This window comes from Macrosteles quadrilineatus, unplaced genomic scaffold, assembly GCF_028750875.1.
Source record: "Macrosteles quadrilineatus isolate MER2022 unplaced genomic scaffold, UCM_ALF_1.0 Scaffold_9__3_contigs__length_116548681, whole genome shotgun sequence".
NCBI lineage: Eukaryota > Metazoa > Arthropoda > Insecta > Hemiptera > Cicadellidae > Macrosteles > Macrosteles quadrilineatus.
Window position 1 is genome coordinate 45,539,559 of NW_026542602.1, and position 23,781 is coordinate 45,563,339.

Consider the following 23,781-nt stretch of genomic DNA (forward strand, 5'->3'; position numbering starts at 1 on the left):
CACTCACAGATTTGAAAGATAAACTTAGTTGTCATTTTAAACTCATTGAACAAATTGAAAAATCTATCGTTCAATATTATTATTCTTTGTTATTCTTTTCTTGTTTTCAGTTTTTTATAGCCCTTTTTTGGCTCAGCAGTAAGCTCACTAGAACTATCCTATCGTTAAGTTGTCCACTTAAAGAGTGGGTGCCAGTAAACCAGAATCTCTTAAGTAGTGGTCTCTAGGTATTGTCTAGGTAGTCTCTAGGTAGTGGTATGGCGAGTCCCGACGTCATAGGCATTGATGAGTAACTCACAACTCATCAGGCATGGCCACGGTTTTACCGAACCCTCACGCGTGCACAATTTCTCAGTCAAACTGTCAGTCATTTAGTTTCAGTCACTTTTCCGTCACTTTATTTTTAGTGTTGTTACAGTAAAAAATGTTTAATTAAAGTAAAATATTCTATCAACATTTCATTGTCCGTTTTGTTGATTGTTACAAACATTCCTTAGGGCCTTATTACACTAGGTCACTAGGCGACGTCACCGGTGACCTGACTGGTTGGTGGGCACTGTTACAGCGCCTTTTACACTAGGGTCACCTGTTGTGTCACCAACCTTTGGTGACTGACCGGTGACTCTGCCCCGTGACCAGACGAGTAACCACTGGTGACCAAGATTTGTCACTAAGTATTGAATCAAATGGCCCGTATTACACATAGTCACCGCAGTTGCGTCACCAGTGTATTTTTGTGTTCTGCAAGTTCAGATTGTTTAATGCCAATGTATTGACTCAGTGAGTAATGTCGGAAAAATAAGAAGAAATACTACTTATTGCTCTTTTTTTTTTGAGGAAAAGGAGGAGACGAGCAAAGCTCGTTACACAATCCTCTTGGTTTGTCCATTTTACACTAGACTGGCTTTCTTTCACTGAGTCGTCTTCCCTTATTCCCTTTCCTCCATCTCTTCCCCACTTATTCACTAATTTTTATCACTAGACATTTTTTAAATTGAAGAGTAATAACTGAAGTAACTATATAACTTCACTATAACTGTATAACTTAAACTGAAGAGTAATTTAATGGAACAGAAGACGCAAATTAACAGAGCACTTTGTCCTTGAACGTGGTGACAGCGCTGAATGTACGTAGACATTGGAGTGGAGGAACTTTGGGGGTTGTTCTCACTCCTTGTGACTTCTCTGGTGTTGGTGTTGAGGCTGGCTGCCCGTACAGTAACCGGTGACGTCGCCTGGTGACCTAGTGTAATAGGGCCCTTAAAGTATAAACTCGATCATTTAACCCTTCACGGACGGGTGACGGATATATCCGCTTAAGTCTTTGGCGATAAATATCCGCTTAAGGTTTTTGATTTCCCGGACAGGAGGCTGATATACCCGACTTCTCTTTAGACAGACTGGCAGGTGCTTGAGCAGTAACCAGATGTTTCGCGGTACCAAGGCGCCAATTTCCTGCTCTCTCCATGGCTGCGCTCTCTCCCGCACTCCCCCTCTCTTCCGCGCCTACCCCTCTCCCGTGCCTCCCCCTCTCCAGCGCACCACCCACCTCTCCTACGCTCCCCCCTCGACATTTCACGCACAACACTACGTTGTCTTTATTTATTGTTTACATACCGGTATCTATATATATAATACGTGAAGCCATTTTTTGTTAACGTAACTCCTCCCTTATTTGCGGACCAATTTCAACGTTTAAGGTGTCAAAAGATTTGCCTCAATATGTAGTTTTGCAATTAGGTTTTAGAATTTTAAAATGCCGTGGACCATTTTAAACTCTTAAGGGCGTGAGAGCCTCTCAAAGGTCGGGTTTTCCCCATAAGAAATACATAGAACAAATTTAAAAACAAAAAACAGCTGTTTATAAAAAGAAACTCATTAGCTTTTTGGGAGTAAATATTAATGTTTGCAATATTCGGTAGGTTTAGACCAAGCTAAACAGTTAATCAGTTTTGTTGGAAGAACAGAAAATGCCTCAAGTTCAAATAAGAAATATTGAAAACGGGAGGATGAGACAATTAATAATAAGATATCTTATGCGTATGAGGAGAGTAGAAAAAAAGAGGTAGAAAATTCACCAACACAATCTAGACATTTCAAGTCAAAAATAAGAAGTTGCTATTGAAAGCTTTAGTGGCAATATTAGACCAAACATAAGTGAAGGAATTAGTGTTTATGTACTCAACGATCGAGTAGGGACAATCAAGTTTATTTGTATGATTCTAAGGCAAATAATATACGCTGTTCAAAAAGAGAAAGTTGCAATATTGCTATCCAAATCTTATAGCTACAAGAGTTAACTAACCTATTTCGACAAACGAATCCATACTTTCAAAACTTTGGGACAGGTATTAAGAGAACCCCAGAAACTCCACTGAACAACGTAAGAACGTTCTGATGCGAGGCATATACTGAGACTGAGAGACACGTTAAGTTAACCAACTTTCAATGGTGTTGCTGCTTTCAAAGCAGATTATGGCTGTCCAGTTGGTAATCCAGAGACTTTTCGGGATTCTATACGAAAAAAAATCATTGGTTTAGGAGGATGTCTCAAATAAAATAAATAAAATTACCAAACTAAAAAAACCCCAAACTAAACTCCTTAACACGGGTTATCAGTTAAGGCAACAGTTTTCTTCAATTCTTAATGCTGGAAAAACATTGTTGCAACATGTTAACTCAAATTGAAGCAGAACGTTTAGCTTCCATTAAAAGTTATCAGTTAAAACTGAGAGCAGAAATAATGTAGGTGAACCTTGACGACGCAAATAGAGTTATTCAAAATAATTTTCTAACAAGTTTTCAAACAACTCTAAGATGTACCTAACTAAAAATACTCGCAAACCTGCCTTCTAAGCGAATTTCCATTTGTCTGAATTGATTTTCAATAAAATATATTTAAATACCATTAGGTTAAACGAGCACCTAGGTTTGCTGCTACAAGGAAACAAATCAAGTGTATTTTTTTGTAAAATATTAATAGCTTGTAGGCCTATAAAATAAATAAATTTGCCGAGTTTTATCAAAATATATCCATAAACAAGCAAACTACAACATTTTACAATATTCTCCATAAGAATAAAATGAGAATTATAAATTTACAACTTTTTGAACTACAAAATCACAATGATACACAAAATTATTTGTTTTTTTAAGCTCTTTAAAAAGATCTAGAGAGAAATTGGGAATTTGTGTTTTCATGGTAAATTCATGGTTTCATGAGAATAACCATTTTTTACCCCATTAAACCCCCTGTAAAACCCCATTCCTATACCACCATCCTGGACCATGCTGGTTCGCGAACTCATTCAAGTTTATCCCGCCTTGCACCTTTAAACCAAATTTCATCAAAATCAGACAAAAATTACTCAAAGTATCGCGTTCATAGACGTATATATATATATAATCTATATAGGCCTACAGTAGGCCTATATACAAATTTGAAAGAATGGTGTTTTTGGCCTCTGGGGACATAAAAATTAAAAGGTACATTGGTCCCGGCCCCCGGGCCTAGATCTTACCGTGCCACCTACGGTAATAGCTACTTCCCTATAAGGAAATCTTTCTCTAAAAGCAGGACTTTCAACAACGGTTTTGTAGGTTTGAATAATCATAACTATCTGTATTAGTCATGATTTGAAATATTGCCACACTTTTAGTACAAATATATTAAACCCCAATCACAGCACACCTGTGCTCTCAACAACGTTTAAATTCTCCACATATTAAATATGTAAACTAAACATATAAGTAAAAACCTTCATCAAAGTATTATAACAATAAAAGGGATGGCAATGTCTTAATATTTTCATCTTTTGTTCTATAGGCTAAAACCACACAATCTGACATATTAAGTGAATAATAATCAAGCGTGCTATCTCAGGTATTGGAAATGCCTTCCAATTTGTCTATAACCAACACTTTACTGTCATTAAAATAAGGAACTCCAATCCTTATATAACCTTAATAACCTGATATAATATCCTTATATAATTATATAACCTTACTAGTGGCCTATAGGGGCCATAGCCCCTAATTTAGACTACAATAAAAAACATATATAAAAAGGCAAATATTCAAAATATGTTTTTAAAATTATCAATTTTATGTTACTTAAAATTAACAGTGTTTCTTGTTTTATATCTTGGGTTTCCTTCCGTTGGAGTCGTATATTAGTTGCTTCTGATGTGTCAATGAAATACAAATGTAAAATAATGATTAAATCAATAACACAACATAGGCCTATTAACGAATGGAAACGTACACACGGTTTGGCCTGAGCCCGGAGAACGACGAATCAGAGCTGAAATCATACAGCCGTCTAAGATTACAAAAAAAAATCTTCAATTTTAAAGAAGAAGATTTTTTTGTAATCTTACGAATTCTGTTAGGCTATAGTTTTCATTTTGAGAACCAAATGTAATGGTTAGAATTATTATTAATTATTATGAAGGAAACTCCCCATTTCGCGGTAGTAAGTCAGAAAAATATCTATGAATTTGTCCCTGAATTTTAAGACAGTAAGCCCCCTTTCGCAGAATCTCTTTTTGTGTAGCGGAAAGGGACGCAAAAGCCATTGCACTGTTGTAAAGCCTTATGTTTTTTATGAAGTTCGAATCATGTAAGAACAGTTATTTTAGTTCGTCCTTTAATTGTGGTTGTGGCATGTCCATTGTGGCAACATGCGTTGAAATGTCCATTTGTGGCCTCCTCTGGGATGTGAAACGCGCCACAATGCGTGCAAGTGCTTTAGGAGGACTTAGTTTGTGAGAAACAACACTCAACTCATTTTCCAGCGTTCTTCTAAAGACAGATTGTAAAACAGCTTCTGGATTTCTTTCACTAGGCCCTACATGACGTTCTCTTTTACATTTCTTAAGTCTGTTGAATTCCTGGACACTCTTCCACGTTTTGCAGGTCTTCCCCTACCCTGTATAGTTACTTCACTCATCATTATAAAAACGAAAAACAAAAAAAAACTAAACACAATTCATTTTGAAACATTGTTTACCAACATTGACTTTCGGAATAAATGTGAACATCGCAAATAAATAAGTAACAGCTCATAGAATGCAGACGTTTTTCAGTCCCCATGCATTTCTTATGGTGGATATTTTACGTTATATCTCGTTTTCTGGTAACTTTATGGGAATTCTGCTATTTTTCCCGAGTCCCTGGGGTCAAGACCTTTAATTTAAGATCCCTTCCACTTTTCTGCGACTTACCAGACGTCCACAATTTTCTGGTAAAAATTTTGTCTTACAGAATTATATATATAGATATAATCCTTATACTAATGCAAAACTTAAATCCACCCAAGTATTTATCAGTACTAATAATACCAGGTCACCTGTTTCAGACACAACAAATAATATATATATAATATAATATAATATAATAGATATCTCAAATATTGTATAATCCCCTTGAAAGCCCTATAGGCTACCTCAAAATGTTAAGTCAAAGGTTTTAAATAGCCTACATGACCCCTATAAGTACCGTAGCATTTAATGGTTTTTGATAAGTAATAATTAACCTGTATAACTCAAATTTTACCGTTAACGTGCCTTAATAACTTAATGTTTTCCATTATCGAGCCTTAATAACTCAGAATTTAACTTTATAAGCTGAAGTTCTCACGTGCTTTTTTAATTTAAGTTTTGCCGTCCAGTGCAAGTCAGCTGTGTTTCTGTTCCTCTCCAGACATAAAAATCGAACTTCCTTTGTTTGGTAGTGGATTGTAAGTCTGCCAGTTATTAAGATTATTTTGATTTGTGTGCATCGGACGTCATGTCAACAGTTAAGCCTAAGAGTAAAACGATCACAAAAAAAAAGGAGTGGTTAAGACAGATGACGATGGTTTGGAGAAAAGGTGAAATCGTTAGGGAATTAGTAATTCCGCCAAACACTTAATCGAAGAATTTGTAAAAAGGGTAAAGTACGAGGTCGAGGTGAAATAATCAATAACAAAAAGAATTAAGAACGTGGACTATGTGCTATAACGTGGTTAAAGCAATGTCGTGATCAAACCATTCCCATATCAGGACTGATTTTGCGATAGAAGTCATTCAGAATGCCCCTTACGCATGATAAACTTTTCAATTTTGCTACCACAGTTACCCTTCAGTACGTGAAAAGAGCTTGAGCTCAGTTTATAATGTTTTTGTGTGTAAAAGTCGAGTTATAATAGTCGTGAAATAACATCATTGTGAGAATCCAACACCTCGATATCTCAAATTTTCGGTACAACACCTCCATAACTCAAACCTCGCTTACTTAAAAACCCCATAACGTGAATTTTATCATTCCACCTTTCGATTCAAGATTTTGAGGTTACTTTTTGATACTGTAATACAATAGACACTTCTTCTAAGTTGACCAGCTGTAGCTAAATAGAATGGTTGAATTAATTAGAGACTTAGCTATAGAAAGTGTTGTCAAAATTAAATTTTCTCCTTAACACAGTGTCGTGAGTGCGGTAAGAACAGTGTGTCGACAGGCAGGTAGTGGGCCTAAATTTTTTTTATATAAAATCTTACCTTTTGTTCCTATAAGTGAGGATCCAGGTCTGAAATAGTGTTTTGAGCAGTTTTTTCAATAAAAATGGCGGCCACTGGTGACCAGGCCCGCGCAATGACGTTTGTGGGCACCATGATGAAAATACATCATTTTTTGTCTCACAAATACTGTTTTTCATACTAAAAATGTTAAATAACACTATAACTAATATTTACAATTATAAAAATTCACCGGTCTGTGGGAACAGCAGGCTATGTAACTCTAGCAACACAGATGCAATAACTCCGACGTCCTTTCTACAAGGACTGATTCATTTCAGCGGGACCTGGCTGGGCACAGGTGACCATGAGACTCACTGAGGTCGGCACTGAGTTTTGTTCCAATAGGCCTAAGTACTTTAGTGCAGTAGTTGATTTGACAAAACAATTTAAAAGTCACAATATGTTGTTTTTTCTGATGGCTAAACAGTGTGTAGCCTATTTGATGAACAGTGTGTAGCCAATCAGTTAATGATTGTAGTAAACTCTGTCCGTGGCGTAATTTAACTACGTCTGTGCTTATTATAAGACCGGCTGCAACTTCGACATAGGATATCTACTTCTGTCAATAGATGTTTTATCCGATCCTCCGATGGTTTTACTAACGGTTCTGTTTGTGTTTCAGCTCCATGGATTCTCTCTGCGGACAGCTCGGGGGAGGAGATGCAGCTGACGCCGCAAGGTAGGCCTCTACTGTGATGTAGGCTAGGGGAGTCTTGTGGAACCAGCGTCTCGTCCTTTATCCCAACCCTCCCTCCCCTTCTACTAGTGATAGTGTCAAGTGATACAGTGCCGTGAACTGCCAAGGGAACTGCCAAACCAAGGTGTTCCTTACTCCAATCCAAATGAATAAAGCAATCATAAATACGAGGGGACTTGTGTGCAAATTGTGCAGTCTGAGGGTCCAAAACTTGTTTCTGAGACAAAATGAATCCAGTGGAATACCCATTTACGTTTTCAAGATTATTTTTGATACCTCAATCAGTTCAAAGTTGTCAAAAAATTTGTCTTTCAAAAATTTGTTTTTATAAACTGCGCAATCTCTTGTTTACAATCTGGCTGTGGTTAAACATCAAACATAGCTGTTAAATTACAATTCACATGTAAACCGTTATAAAGAAAGTTGGTCAGGATAACTGGGTCATCAAAAATGGACGCTAGAAATAAATTAAACAAGAGAGGGGCATCGCTTTTTTTAATTACCTTTGACAGGTGCGCTAGATTATAAGCATTGAAATGATACCTCAATCGTATAAACTGGTTGGTAGGATGGCTGAAAAAGTTATGTACTGTAACAGGGAAACCCCTTATTGTATTAAGTATATATAGATTGGGATATACTTTTGGCAAGATTTATTTATTTCTTTAGTCTTGGATTGGCCTGATGACTTATCGAAGAGTCAACTGTCTTTTTACCATCAAAATTGGAACTTTTGACCTTTTGATACTACAATTAAAAAAATATTCCAAACCCCTAACCTATTCTTAAACATTACGTATTTTTTCAGTAAATCAATTATATAATTCCAATTAATTGAAATTAAATGAATGATTGTAATATATTTAGACTATCAAAGCATTTAATCTATGTGAAGTCACGTTTTTTTACTATCAAACCAAAAACAAGCAAAAAGCAATAGCTACATAATACATAAAAAAACAGTTTATTCTGTTCAAATATTTTGATTTGATTTGAGTTATTATTCATAAACTAAAGCAAATAATTTTTCATTTGAATCGATTTTTAAACTTTTTGGTCTGGATATTTTATAAAGTAATTCTTAGTTCATGTGAATCCTACATTAACCACCCGATAATTAATTGCCTTAAGCTCGCTTAAAGATTTTTGTTGTTAGTGTTCCCAAACTGTGTAACACTAGGTAATCAAGTTCCTTGGAGCCGCATGTACATGTAAAGTTTCTTTAATTGTCAAACCAAAAGCGGTTTTGGGCCTCTCTTGACCTTGTTTCCGCATCCACCTAGGGCAAAAGCAAGGCAAGGAGTGAGTCGGGACAATAGAAAATGAATTTTTTGTGGTAGCATTAGGATGCAAACCCAAGACATTGTTGCCTTATTTTTACAGTATGTCGAGCTACTGACCAACACGTCAAATTTTGTTTACTTCAGTACAGAAAACATTTGGAACACCTTGGTTTAAGCGTTACAATACAAGTGATCAGTGATTTTTTAGTGATGTGCAGTGAAAGTGATTCTTCCCTTTTCTCCCGATGCCTTCCCTAACGGACTTCGGTTCAGCAAGGCTTCTTCTTTTTCCTGTTTTTCAGACATTCTGAGCTTCACACATGCATGCTTGATGCTTTCTAGGATTAGAGGTTTTAAATAGATGGGAAAGAAACAAGTTTGATTTAATAAGGTTGAATTTGAGAAGATTTTTACATTATAAATATAGGGGTTTTTACTTGATTAGTGTTTCTAACCGTACAATCATATTTTATTTGCTAAAGTTCAACTTTAAGCGCTTTACATTTATAAACATCATTGTGTTTTCTCATGCAATTGATGTTATTGATTCTCCGAAAGTAGTCTCCCATATTTTGCATTATTTTTCCGTTTGATTTAATTTCATAAAAATATTCACAACTTTATAATTGGCATACAGAAATGACATAGTAACATGGTATATTTAAAAAACGAACTTACTATTTACTTTTCTTATTCATATCAGGTTTATATTTTAAAATGATTTATTTAAGAAGGATTTAAAAAAATTTATTGCACATTTGTCACAAGGATTTTTTTTTCTAACTTTCTAAAACTGGGATACGTTTGTTAGCATTTATTCCATTTGGGAAATAGTAATGATACTTAGTTACTGAAAAATTTAGATTTTTGTTAAAAAATTGCTCTTGCTTTTTCTAGTTGTTGGCTTCTAGCTCTTTCCACCTACAACTGTGCAGATGATTTTCATAGATTGATGATCATCGTTTATGATTCTTTTTCATACTTAATTGTTATTCTGACCTTCGTTTGATAGACTGTATCCTTAACAAAAACCCAGTTTAAAATGAGAAATTTGAGTCATACCAGGAGAATAGTCGTGGATTGGGGCTGTTCTACCAATCCATCTTTCAGGAAAAGTTTCATCAAAACTCACATTTTGGCAGTGTGCAATCTTACTGAGACATTGTTGGCGGTTAGACATTTTCTTTTGCGTTTTAACCCCACTATCTTTTCAGTAAAGAAACAAATCATCAACAACACATTTGAATGTGTTGCAAGCCCTTTTTGCATCTCTGACTTCAGTGTAAAAGTGACTAGTTCAATCTCTGGCTTATCCGAAAAATTTGAGGGGTAATCGCCATCTTTTAGTTGTGTTTGCGATTCTTCAATAAAAAATCCTCTAAAGACCCAGTTACCAAAGTTTCACTTCTGATATATTTTTAGGGCTGTCTCATTTATTTTCACTCATTCTTATGGAAGATTTTCTGAAAATAAATTCCATGGGCTATTCAATTGACTTGAAATATAAAAATAACCGTAGCATCTTCACTGAACTTACCCAAAAAGCGGTTTTGCTTATTTGATGCAACATAAACACTGCTTTCCTTTGGCTTCAGTTTGTCAGTAGGCTCAACTTCATGACTTAGCTGTAACTTGCATATTCATAATTTCTAAATGTTATGAACTGAAGTGTGTAGTTTTTACCAAAATGCTGTCTTAATAGGTTTATCTGGATTCAAAAGAAATGCTTCATTGGATTAAGTTTTCTTCATTAACTTGCTTCACTAAGAAAAAGTGAAATTCTTTGTCTAGGCCTACCTGATTTTACTAGATATAAATGCATAGTTAGTTTGTACTGTTCTTTGTAGCTGCTTTGTTACTGACTAAAATCAGCTGTTTCTTTAGTTAGGACCATTGATTAAAAGCTTAATAATCAAGGACCACTTGACTAGGTGACCATCAAAAAGCTACTGACTTCTTAAATCAAAACAACACCCAACAAACCAACATATTATGCATCTGCCAACTCCTTTTTGGTTGAGAAGAATTCCTTTTTGATGGAGTAAAATTCTTTTTTGATGGAGTTGAATTCCTTTTTGATGGAGTACAATTCATTTTTGTTGGAATACACTTTCTTTTTGATGGAATATACACTTCCTTTTTCATCAATCCTACTACTTCTCTGGCTAGAACAATCTAAATTTTATGAAGTCTTATTGTTTGATTTACTTGTACATACATGAATTCCTGTTATCATAAAACAAGTGACACAATTTACTTTTACCTTGATAGAATGTCATTTTTAGTATTTCGGTTTTTAATTCACTTGAACACAAACAAATTTTATTTAAACTAAGGATTCACTAGGTTTACCTGATAACGCCATCCGTGTTTAAGCACTAAAGGTAAGTACTTACACTCTTATTTTTGCAACAAGTGTGAAGCTCATTGTTAATTTTTCAAAATATTAAACTATAATACTGTAAAAACATCCAGATGATATTCAAGCTACTGTAACCTTATTAGGCTACTAAAATTAAACTCATTAACGATTTTTTTTCAAACCCAAAGAGTATTTTTTAGCAGTGATAGAATGTCTGGTAAACAGGAAAAGTGGTTAATTTATATGTTGCCTTCAACAAATTCAATGAATATTTGGTTTGATTTATTTTCTTAGGGGCAAGAACAATAAATATTCATTTTTAACTTACTGTGTTTTTTTAGACTGTTTCTTGCAGTTTGCAGATCGTGTTTCATAAACTAATATCCGATGTATTTCACCACAGAGTTTGGCATGTTCTTTTAACTCGATTTACACAATACACTGTGATGCCTGCAACGGTAGGCTACTCACTACTCACCTTCTTGAAAATTATGTACCAAAAATTAGTATACATAGTGCCTCATTGTAATACTGTACAGTATAGTGTAAAAAGAACATGCTACTTGAGAATTTATCTGTGGCGGAATTTATCAGAAATTAGTAGCCTATAACAACTTTTGCAATAACAAAGGCTAAAAAAACTAAATTACTTAAATAAATTTAATAAATTTGATTTGTTTTGACGATCAATAAATTTCAATTTAGACAAATTTGACTAGTTACAAGTAGCCCCTACTATCAATAAAAGGCTAAAATTGAGATTTGTGAAGGTACCATACTACTGGTGTTGGATATTTTTGTAATGAAACAAAACAATAATGTATGCTCACCGATCGCTAACATTTTTTCGACTGTAACAAACGTGAATCGGGAATAACAATAAAAAAGTTATGTCTAAAGCTGTTTTGAATGCAAGAAGACTACCAAATGAGAAGATTTTTTGCCAGTTTGAGGAGTGTTAACAGTTTTATTTTAATTCTCATAAGAAGAAAATTTTGAAGAAAATAAAACATGGTTTTACTGTTTTAACACCCATTTAAGGTGAGTTCAAGATTTTTCTAATCATAAGTCATTGTTAAGCATGAATATTGTTGTGTATATTGTATTGTTATGCCCAAAAGTTGATTTTCTTACTTATTGAATTAAGTTTGTGCTTTAAAATGTAGGTAGTACTTTCATGATGCTAGGAAAAGCATGACATTTCATTACTAAGTTTTCTTTTCTTATTAAAGTATACATACTGGTACTTAAGTTAGGTTATTAAGGTTTAGTTATTTAATCTTAATATCAAAATACTTAATATTTATTTAGATCTAAATATTTATTTTGATTATTTTTTCTATTCAAACTTTGAAAACATTCAATAATGCTATGTTAATTTTTATGATTAAGTTAACAATTATTTTTAAGTTTTAGTTATATGATTTGCTTGTTTGTTTTTAATAATAATTGTTGTCCAAATTTAATGTTGTTTCTGTTTAGTTGTTAAAGTAAATATACATAATTGTTTTACATTAAGATATCTACTCGGATGAGTAGTTAGCTTTCCTTAACTACTCTGATAACATTGTCTAACTACTGAGTAACTGTAGTTAGAATCTGTTATCATAAACTTTCTGCAAACTTTGCAAATCAGAACTCAGAATATTGCTCTGTATTTTTTTATTATACATGAATCACTGAGTACAATTGTTCCTTTTATCACTGTCCTGTCTTCAAAGACAATACAGAATATAATTTTTTTTTTCATTTAGGTCTCTAATTTAAAAAAAGTATGGTGTTAGGAGTCTCTTTTTTGTGACAGTTTATCATGGTCAAAATACAATAAAGATCAGATAATGATGAGGTTTTACATAAATTTACATGCATAATTATACTGTGCAGTTATATACATTAAATTATGCATGTATATAATTGTATTTTGACCCTGGTGAGGTGTCATACCAGAGATAATAGAGGGGTTCAATCCTTACATATTAAATTTCAGGTAAACTTATTATTATGTTTATGTAATCAATCTAGCTTTGGAGAAAAATTAAAATAAAAAAAGAACTGTTACAATTATAATTACTTTTTTCAGGTAAGTAAACTTATTAAAACGTTTTTATTAGCTCGCTTTCTTGTCCGGTACAAATTTTGCAATCAACTTTATACTAACTTCCCGATGAGAGTATAAATACTTATAAGATTTAAAACGAAAAACGTGGGGTGCATGCAATTGATAATAATACATTAGTTCAATAGGTGAAGGTAATTGTAAATTATCTATTGCATGCACCCCACGTTTTTTGTTTTAAATCTTACAAGTATTTATACTCTCCACATATTTATAGATTATTTTCTACTTTTTAGTACGTTTAAAAACGTTTTGTTTCAAAAAAGTTTTTTATTTATAAATTATTTTAAATGTAGTGTACCAACCAGGGAACTGAGCATCGGTCGTTGGTGTTTAATTTATTTAAGATGATATCAATATAAAGCATTAATATTTTTAATTTCCAACAGATTTAGGTTTTTATTTAAAACAATAATATTATCAAATAGGTACTTTCTAAAATATTTGAAATCTTATAGTATAAAAACACTTTGTCCATATTTTTTAAATTACAAATCATGCTTGTAAATCTGCTTATGTTCATAATGTGATCACAATTTGTTGCTTGCAAGATGAAGAGGCGAAAGTTTGTATGATATAAATGGCCCTTCGTTTTGCAAGCGTTGTATTGTTATTGAATTTTGAGGAATCGTTCTAATCAATAATGAATTATGTTAATTACTAATATTCAAGCAGATCCTGTAGGAATTCAGAACAAGTGAAGGTAAGCAAGGAAGTGTAAAGATTTTGATAAAATAGCCTATTTATCTGTTATTTTTAGACTTTTTTACTACATATTTTGTTTTATTAATAAACTTTACTTATTTATTTCAGCTGAGCAGATAAAAATGTAAATGGTTTGTTTGTGTACTGTATATTAATGTATGGTAATATTTTGGTTTGTAACACAAACAAAAGGAGTATCTTGCCCCATTCCCTGGGCTTTCTTTAAGTCCCAGAATCCTTAAATTTTGAAATAAAAATCCTAAGGAACAGGAATTTGGATTCAGATACCTAGGGAGGTTAATGGGAACAATTTCCCTAATTTGTGAATGAATTAAACTCAAAAGGCATACATTTTTAAAATCTTAAAATAAAAAGTGTCTATGTTTTATACTGGAATATAGTGTTCAAATAATACAATTTTGTAATTTGAATTGTAAACAAATTTTTCTAAAGCCGTCAGATTTTTATGAACATTAAAAAATGAAACGACATTTTTTCCTTATAACAAATTTCTTCTTAAACCCTCCCTAGCCTAACAAATTACTTCAATCTTTTAAAGGTTCTTGTTTTTGAACAAAAATTAAATTGTGAAAACCCCATTTAAATTATTTAGTTTTTCATGTATATTAGACCTTAATTTAAAATAATGATCCCTTTTGTTAAAATTGGCAATCACTTAATAAGTAGAGGGTTAGTAAGTTAAACTGGGTTGTTCAGTAAAATTTCAAAATACAAATTTCATGTTAAATGATCAAAACTAAAAAAAAGTTGTACAGTATTTGAATGAGAACCAAGTTTTTCGGGCAGTTGAAAACCGACTTACATCCATGATCTGATCAAAGGCAATCGCCAAAGAGAACAGTATTCTAATTTGAGTTCTGTTTTAGTTTGCAAGCCTTACTCCTGCGCTCGATGTGGACGGGGGTACTCAGTGGCCTACACTCTTGAGCGCCATATGAGGTATGAATGTGGCGTGTCACGCCAGTTTAAGTGTCACTTGTGCTCAAGAAAATTTGCCCGAGCGGACATCCTTCGAGTGCATTTGCGCTCGTGCCAAAAAGACATTACAAACATTTTAAACAATGCTGTTAGTGAGAGATTAAAACTGAATAGTCAATAATCGTGATTGGAGTGTTTGTGATCTTTGTTTTTGTTGGTTGAGTTTGTTTTTTTTGGACAATTTGTACAGTTTGAGTCATAATATAGAAATTGTAATAGTTATTCGAACAAGGATCAATTCAGTTTCAGTATTCAGTTTCAACTGTTTTTGAGTAGTCAAAGCTTATAAAAAAGGTTTTTACCTATTTTTTTCGCTAATTAGTAGGCTATTGCCTATTTGTTCTCCAAAATAAGGATATGTAGGCTTGAGTGTTTTTTCAAACTGTATATGTAGTAGAGAATTGACTAAAAGCTTTGGCCCAAGGTGATAAAATTATATTTCTAATCTGACAAACACTATAATTTTAAAAGGTAAAACAATCTCTTATAACAAACAGTAAGGAAAAACCAATCAATAACACAAGGTTTAGAATTTTGTTGTTTTGGTTGCCAAGCAACAGCAGCAACAAAAATATTGTAGTCGCTACGATGGTTGAAACCTGTTGATCCAATTAATTATATGTTTCAGTAAAATTAAATAACTATTGATTTTAGATTAAATGCACCATTTCAGTCTTTTAATGATACAGCAACAGCTGATTAAATTACAATGTACCTGGATCTATTTAGTGTTTATTTGTTTTGATGATTATGGTGAAGATTTACAACTGTCCCGTTATTTTTATCTGCTTTATGAAGATTTCAATTGTCAAATATTTTATAATTCTTGGGTTGTTAAAGATAGTACACATAAAATTGTAAAGAATTAAGCAGAGACTGTAAAATCTGCTTAGTAATGTAGTTTTAAAGACCACGTGTGTATTAACAGCTGGTTTCACAGATGTTCGACATGGATTTTAATTTAGACCTATTAAAATGATAATTTACATGTGAACAATTACTGTTATGACAGAGAAACAGATGTGACAAAACATTATCAACTATTAGTTTTGTACTTATGTATTAATGACTGTATTAAACAAAAAGTATATTTAACATTGGATTTAAGTGTATTAAGAGTTTCTTATTTACTTCCTGAAAATACCTTAGTTCCTAATAATAAATTGTTTACAAGTTATCTTAACGTAATCTGTGTTTGAGAATGTTTCTTAAAATTTTTGTCATATATTTCTTAGTTGCAAATATGTCTTTGTATTGCTGGGCATTAAAAGTGTGGATGTTTTATGTATATAGCCTAATTAATTAATAAACTATGGTATGACATAGTCACTGAACCTTAAAAACAATGTGTGTATAAAATCTACAGAGTGCATTTTTTGGTAAAAATAAAGTTGTTATTTTTTTTTATTTCAGTGTAATTTATTTTATCCTCACTTTGGTATTTTTAAATCGGTTTTGAACTGGTGACTTTAGTATATCTTTCTCTAACTTAACAAAACTTAATTCAACTTAATTTAAAGTGTTTTATTATAGAAAATTATATGCCCAGTAAAATGCAATGGCAGGAATAATTTTTAATACCGGGTGTTTCAAAATGACTCACCCAGTTTCAACGCTTTATAACTTTTATACTATTAAACTTACCGCTATAAAATACACATCAAACGAAAAAGCAACTCAAAGAGTTTATGCCTACCAAAGACACATTATTTAATAAAATCGATCCAGCAGAACTGTAGATTTAATTGTACAAAATAAAAAAGTAATCTCCAACTTTTTTTAACACTAGAAATTTGGAGGTTAGTTGACGTTTTTGCAAATAACTTTTAAATGGTGAGGAAATCGATCAAAGTGGAAGGTAATATTCCGAAAGAGAATCAAATTTCCTACAATCTTCTATTATGCATTTCTTGAAAATGCTCAATAAATGTAGCCTAAATTTGCCTTAAAATAAAAAAGTGTGAAATTTAATGTTTGCTATGTCTATTGTCTACATTGAAGACGGGGATTTTCAACTTTTTTCATTTTTAAGAAATTTTTGGTACCTCTCTTGAGTATTTTCGAAATATGCATAATAGTAGATTGTAGGAAATTTTATTCTCTTTCGGAATATTACCTTCCACTTGGACCGATTTCCTCACCATTTAAAAGTTATTTGCAAAAACGTCAAGTAACCTCCAAATTTCTAGTGCTAAAAAAAGTTGGAAATAACTTTTTAACTTTATACAATTAAATCTACAGTTCTGCTGGATCAATTTTATTAAATAATGTGTCTTTGGTAGGCATAAACTCTTTGAGTTGCTTTTTCGTTTGATGTGTATTTTATAGCGGTAAGTTTAAAAGTATAAGTTATAAAGCGTTAAAACCGGGTGAGTCATTTTGAAACACCCGGAACTTTAACTGGTTTATCAAACAATAAACTAGTAGGGCCTATATGATAATTTTTTACCAATATTGTAGAAAATATCCTAAATGAAATCACTAAAGTATATGTCATCAAAAATGTTTTAACTTATTGTTCTTACTTTTTGCTTTCAACAAAAGTCGTAAAAGGACAATAAAAGCAATAAAACAGGTACATAGTCCATGAGAAGGAATTCATTAAAATATTCATTACATATTTTTTTTATAATAGTTAATATACATTATGTCTTATAGAATAAAAAATTAATCAAGTAATTGGAGTAAGCAGGCCAACAATCTTACTTAAAAGTATTTTTAACTTATCCTTAGCACATTGAGTGAACAATTTTTACCACTTCAAAATGTTAAAGTTGGCTTTAACTGTGCCACTGTTGAAGCTATGTGATGGTCTTAGTGCTATAATTGGATCAGCAAAGTAATGTTTTTCTAACTATTTTTACTCGATCTGATTGGCAGGGATAAAGGAATGGAAGCGATAGTCAGTTTATTTTAAACTCTTTCTTCCACCCGAGCGATAAGACAAACAAACAAGAACTTGTTTATCATGAACTATAAATTTAAGTTTTAATTTTTTTTTGTCAGACTGCTGTTGAAATCAAGTTTAACAACGTAATTCTTGATAAATATCATAAATCAAATAAACAAATTCCAATTTGTGTACTTAAAAATAATTATTTTAAATGGTTTACAGTTGATTAAGATATAAATAAAATTAATTGAAAGAGTTATGTTAAAACTAAAAATAACTCTTGATTTTTTAAATTTACTTACCTAACCAATGGAAGGAACGTGTTTGAATGGTTTTTTTTCTGATTTAGATCAAGTATAAATGCATGAGATAAAAGATTTCATTTTATACAACACTTTATTATGCATAATGAATTAAGAGAATCTAAAATTCAATATAAAATTCTGTATATCTGTTAAATTTATAGATTACTTTTCATGAGAAATAGTAACCATAGGAGGTATTATTTTATTGTATGAATGTATGGAACAAATATATGATGAACACTTATTTTATAAAATTTTACTATGAAGATGAAAATCAGTGTAGCCTATGTAAATTTTATTTAAATAAAATGTTAATTTAACCCATTGCAACTATTAACTAATAATTGTTGTGCTGTGTTAGCATAGAAGGGTTTTTTGTAAATTCCTGAATGTGTTAGTTCAAAGTTCAAACGCATAATATCATGTTACAAAAAATATCTCCAATTGAATTGAAATTTAAACACTAATTTTTGAGGAAAATAATTTTTATTTCTAAAATGCCATGATTTGTATTATGAAATCTACATTATTATTAGCACTGAGCTGTTCAGCTACTAAGACCAATCCATAAATGTATTTAATTTGATAAAACTATCTCCATTAGATTATTGTGCAAACACATTAATTGTTGTCTATTTGAACAGTTGTTTACAGATTACCTAAGTAAGATTGTTGGTTTGGGTGGAGGTGGGTTTATGCCAACTACTTAAATAAATCTTTTAAACCTTTGGAATCAAAAAACAAAATGATGATTCTAAAAATAAACCTACAGAACATGTTTTATTTTTTACAACTAAACAGTGAAAAATGGTTTTTCAGCATGTTATGAAATTATTGCTTTTGAAAATAGTTAGAACAGTTTTTTTTTTAATATTTTATAAAGTGTGGTAACAATTCAAACAAAACTTAAGCTGAACATAATATTTCCCTCGTTGTTTTACTTATTTTAAGTAGGTAGGCCTACAGGCTTGATTGTTTAATATCATTGGCACTTGACAATTTTTACTCTATATCACTGTAGCCCTACTTATTGTCATATTATATGAGTTCATGAATCAATTAGGATTTATTTTTTTTATGAGTTTAAAAATGTAAGGTAATTTTATTAGAGTTGAGTTAAGATTCAAATATTTAAATATTATTCGCAATAGAATATTTTTCAACACTTTGACATTTCCAGCAACACATAACTTAGCCTATTTAGACGAGAAGTTTTAAAAGATAGATTTTTATAGACATTTATTGCATGTTGAAGTTGCTGGATTTATATATTTGGAAATTATATAATAGTCTAACACTACTTGTATATTTGATAAGTTATCCAGAAGGCAGCACACCAAATGGGAAAAAATCAATAACCAGATTAGTCATAAAATTAATGCCATTTGTTCTTACTCAGTGTATTGATAATATAACCAAGTGTTGTACAGCAGAAAGTATACTCAAATCTTTTAACAATTTGCATAATTATTTTTAAAATATTTAAAAAATAAAACTAGTGGAACATCAATAACATGTTTCTAAATAGCTAAAATAAAAAAAACCCCTGAATATGATTTTAGACGTCTTCATATTTTTATAGTACAAACATTTAACATCATCAAGTAAACCTTGTTATGAAGTGTAATTTTATAACACTCCTGCTGAATAGGTTCCACTATAGATTAGAACAACTACTTTAAAGATTTCTTCATTTTAAAAACTGTTGATCTTTATCACTATTTTGTTTTTGAATGGCTAAATCGGTAGATTTCAACAGAACTCTAAATATTTTAAATTAAATTCAAAATCCGTCCTATTTCATACACACTATTGGTTCTTATGTTCTTGAATTATTCACTTTTTTTAAGCTAAAAAAAATATAATAAATACTGTTTCCTTCTTAGATGGACAACTTGGACTGGGGAATCAGGAAATTATAACACTAGATCAAGAAAACAAATCTGAACTCGAAGGGGTGGAAATCTTGAATGAAAAAATCACTCCCAGCAACCGTAGAATGGAAGCACCACCTGTACATTCGTGGGATGAAGAAAACAGCCAGTCATCACATATCTATCCACGAATTGTTTACAATACTGATAGAAGCGGAGAAGGTGAACTTATCATCCCGGATAGTTTAGAAGAACAAGATCCAATAGTTAACAGGCTGACTAAAAATGTTTGTTCAACTACCAAAACAAATAGTGCAATCACCCAACCTGACAAATCTCAGACAAAAGTAGTAATTAATGTCAGAAGTGATTTAAAAGAGACAAACAACTATGTTAGTAAGAAAAATCAAGATACTTCATCTTTAATCAATAAAACTGCAAACAATCAATTTCCAAAAAGAAGGGAAGGCATGTCTGAAAGTTTGAACCAGAAGTATTTAATTAAACTAGTTCCATGTTCAAAAACTTCTGTTAGTGATAAATCCAACCTAAAAGTAGAACAAATTAAAAAGAAGACGTTTGACATAACTACTAAGTATCGGAGCATATTACCAGCAACAAAAGATGTTCAGAGAAAATATACAGAGTCCAGTGTACCTACAAGTTCTACTCCAACTTCAACTAGCTCTTTTGAAAACGCTAAAACATCGAGTGGTACTAATCAACCTACAGTATTTTCCGTCCCTCAGCAAATTCAAGTTGGCCAAATTAGAAATCAATCTCCATCCTTAATTTCCATCCAACAACCTCTTCAAGGTAATCAGATGATACGCCCGCCCAACGTTCTTGCGTATCCTCAAAATGTTCAGTCTAGCCAGATGAGTAACGTGAACTCTTCAGTGTTGTCACTTGCCCCGCAATTTACCATTTCACCCATGCAGATAGGAAACAATCAAATGCCGTTCGCCAACACCACCCTTCAGGCTGGGGGTTTTCAGAACAATCCGTACCGAGTGTCACAAAGTCAACAAACAGGGAAAAACCAGAATAGTGTATTGACTCGACAAGCTCAACCCGTTCTACAACCTGTGTACGTCACACCAAACGTCATCAATTCATGTCAGACCTCAAGTCAGTTTCTACCATCGACCGTCCAATACAATTTCAACCAACCTTTCCAGCCCAACTTTGGCGTGGCCATTCCACAGTCCCAGCCAAATGTGATGACTCCAACATCTGCCGCATCTTCATCCTCACAAACATCAGGACAGTCTGTTCTTATGAAGACGTCTTCAAATTTTACTCATACTAAAGTTACCAATGTTCTGAGAAAGGAACACCAATAAGATCAATGACCTTGAGGGAACAAAAACCAATCCAGCCAATCTGCCTTACCAATCAAGAACACCCAGACGTTAACAACCCAGAATTGTAGGGAAGAAAGTAGATAGGACAAATGTAAAATTATATGTATTTATGTAAAATGTTAAAATGTATATACCAGTATTTATAACAAAACTAAATTGTTGACAGTAATTTTTTTCTGCAACTCTAAAATCCAGTGTAATCAATTTAATGTTGATGATAGTATATAGAAATAAATTGTAGGTCCTTTTACTATTGATCTTTGCACACATTTTCCAAGCAAAAGAACTTGCTTTCAAAAAACAGTATTTACAGGTTAAAAAGTATTTGATGGTACTTCTTGTGTTGCTAGTTCTTTGTAGTAATTTTGGTACTTATTGTAGTTAGATGTATCTCTGTTTACAAATTTTTGTACTTTTGTAATTATGTAAAGTTGTCTCTTTTCTATAACATTCTTTTTTATATTTTTGCGAGTTATATTCAAAAGAATGTAATTTTTATACCGGTGAAATGTATAAGAAAAATAAAAAGTTAAAAAGATTGTTTTGGTTTTTGTTTCATGAAATCCTTTGGTTATTCAGACAAGGATTAGAAAAAAGCTACATCTTTAATTTTGTTTGGCAAAATGATTATACACATTAGCTTAAGTGATTTCTCCTATTCCGCAAACAATCCCCAAATAATCACCTGAATTCCTGTATGGAAGATTTTAAATGATAAAGTGGTCCATCATTATAATAGTTTGTCAAGGTTTGTGGGCAATATGATAAAAAAACAAAAATCTATACTTTTTCTGGTGGAACTAAAGAACGTAATTATGCCAACAACATGATTTTCCGACAAGTTTCTGTAAATGTAGAAATGTAATTTGAATTATTTAAGAGATATGTTGCCAGTACTGATTTCTTAGTGAACCCATTCAAATTTGTACTGAAGTTTCGCATACTCTGCTAATTACAATGTAGAAAGCAAATCTGGTGGTGAACTACCACACTCAGTAGATTCAGTAGTTACTTAGTTCTTTTGAACCTTTGCCGTCTGGACGTAGCGCTACTTACAGATATTGAGACAAGGAACGGCGGAGTCACGCATATCGGATGACCTGAGTGCCGCCATTAGACCTACGCTAGTTGGTCAGTCTCTAAGCCTGACTAGCCATAGCCATAGCCTAGCCATTCAGTTGAATTCAGTCAGACTAGCCACTAGCCTTGCCAGTTTCTATCAACTAGTCAGTCTATCAAAGTTTAATTAATGATCTTAAATATATGGTATTATAACTCTAGTTTAAGAAACACAAGGGAATGTAGGATGAGTAAATTAAGATCTCCATCGACGCCAAACAAGCTAGTTCAAATACAACAGCAACACCATGTTCTTTACTTCACCACTGCTAGTCTATTTGGTTACCACCCTTATGCAAGGACTGGTTTCATCATCTCAGCCAAAACAATAGCAAAATCAAACAAATCACGATCTATGATTAGATATCTGTGGTCTAAGGCATCAGTCGCTATTGAATTTTTTTTTGCCAGTTGAAAGATCTGAAAGCAGAAAGAAATTATGATGTATGGAATGTGCATTTGTACGGCTTAGCTATATCACAGAAGGCCAAGCTCGTTTACACCACGATGGCAGTGGCTGATAATCAATTTCCATCGAGACTGTGATTAAATTTGAGGAAACCTTGATTGCTAGGCTAGACTACCAGAGATTAGCGTTTTCCATGGTAGCCTCATAGAAACATTCTCTATAAGTTTTGCAACCTCTCGTTTAGTTATTGCAGACCGTGTTCCGTCTGCAATTCTACCTCGAATTTGGTCACTGCCTCAAGGGAGACTGGTAAATAATTGCATCCGGCCTACCCGATTAAATTTTTCTCCGAATTCCCTGCACTCTTACACTAATTTTCGGTGTCCACTTGATCCTCATCCTTCAATTGGCAATGAATTTGAATAGGGGTTAACCTTAGACCACAGAAATATAATTACAGATCAAGATCACTTCTTGGCACTAGTGTCTATTTCCCTTTACATTGGCTACGATGACAATACTGATTATTGATAGGAGGGGGACAATTAGAATAGTTGTGTAATGTGGATGAAGTAAAGAAGACGGCACACTCAGATTTGAGCTATCTTGCTTGGCTGAAACAGAAGTTCCTTCACATTATGAAAACCTTCACATATGGACAAACACTTAGTGCTTGAACTTGGCACTATTTTCTGATAACATATTTCTCGAACCTACTCTTCATTCATCATACAGAGTTTCTGAGTCTTTGCTGTAGTAGTTATTGTCAATTTTACCATTGAGGACTGTATTTGTTGACTAGATATTGTCCCATTGCAGGCCGCTTCTCTTGTGTTGTCTGCTTCAAGAGTTACGCTCGGAGGGATGGTTTGCAGCGACATGTTCAGTTTGAATGCAACAAGCCACAGAGTTTCAGATGTCCGTATTGTAGTTTTTGTACTAAACAGAAAAGTAACCTGGACAGACACATTCGTCAAGTCCATCCTATGAACAATTGTGATAAAAGTTATACAATATTGTGATCATTTATGTGGCTTGTGAGCAGATTGCGTACATGAAGATTATGGTAAATTAAACTATATAATTGATAAC

General features: G+C 32.6%; 1 protein-coding gene across 3 annotated transcripts in view; it reads left to right on the top strand.

Annotated features, from left to right (window-relative positions):
- The window catches only part of LOC129002334 (longitudinals lacking protein-like), a 128,108-nt gene that overhangs the window by 12,939 nt on the left and 91,388 nt on the right, over positions 1 to 23,781 (top strand). For 2 of the 3 annotated variants that reach the window (XR_008491569.1, XM_054430053.1), the window contains exon 3: positions 7,183 to 7,239. Coding sequence is in view for 2 of the 3 variants with exons in the window: in XM_054430053.1 (XP_054286028.1) it covers positions 7,183 to 7,239 (57 nt within the window). In the remaining variant the exon portion in view is untranslated. Of the gene's footprint in view, positions 1 to 7,182; positions 7,240 to 19,806; positions 21,489 to 23,781 lie in introns of those variants that run through there. The other variant, XM_054430052.1, reaches the window with a different exon arrangement.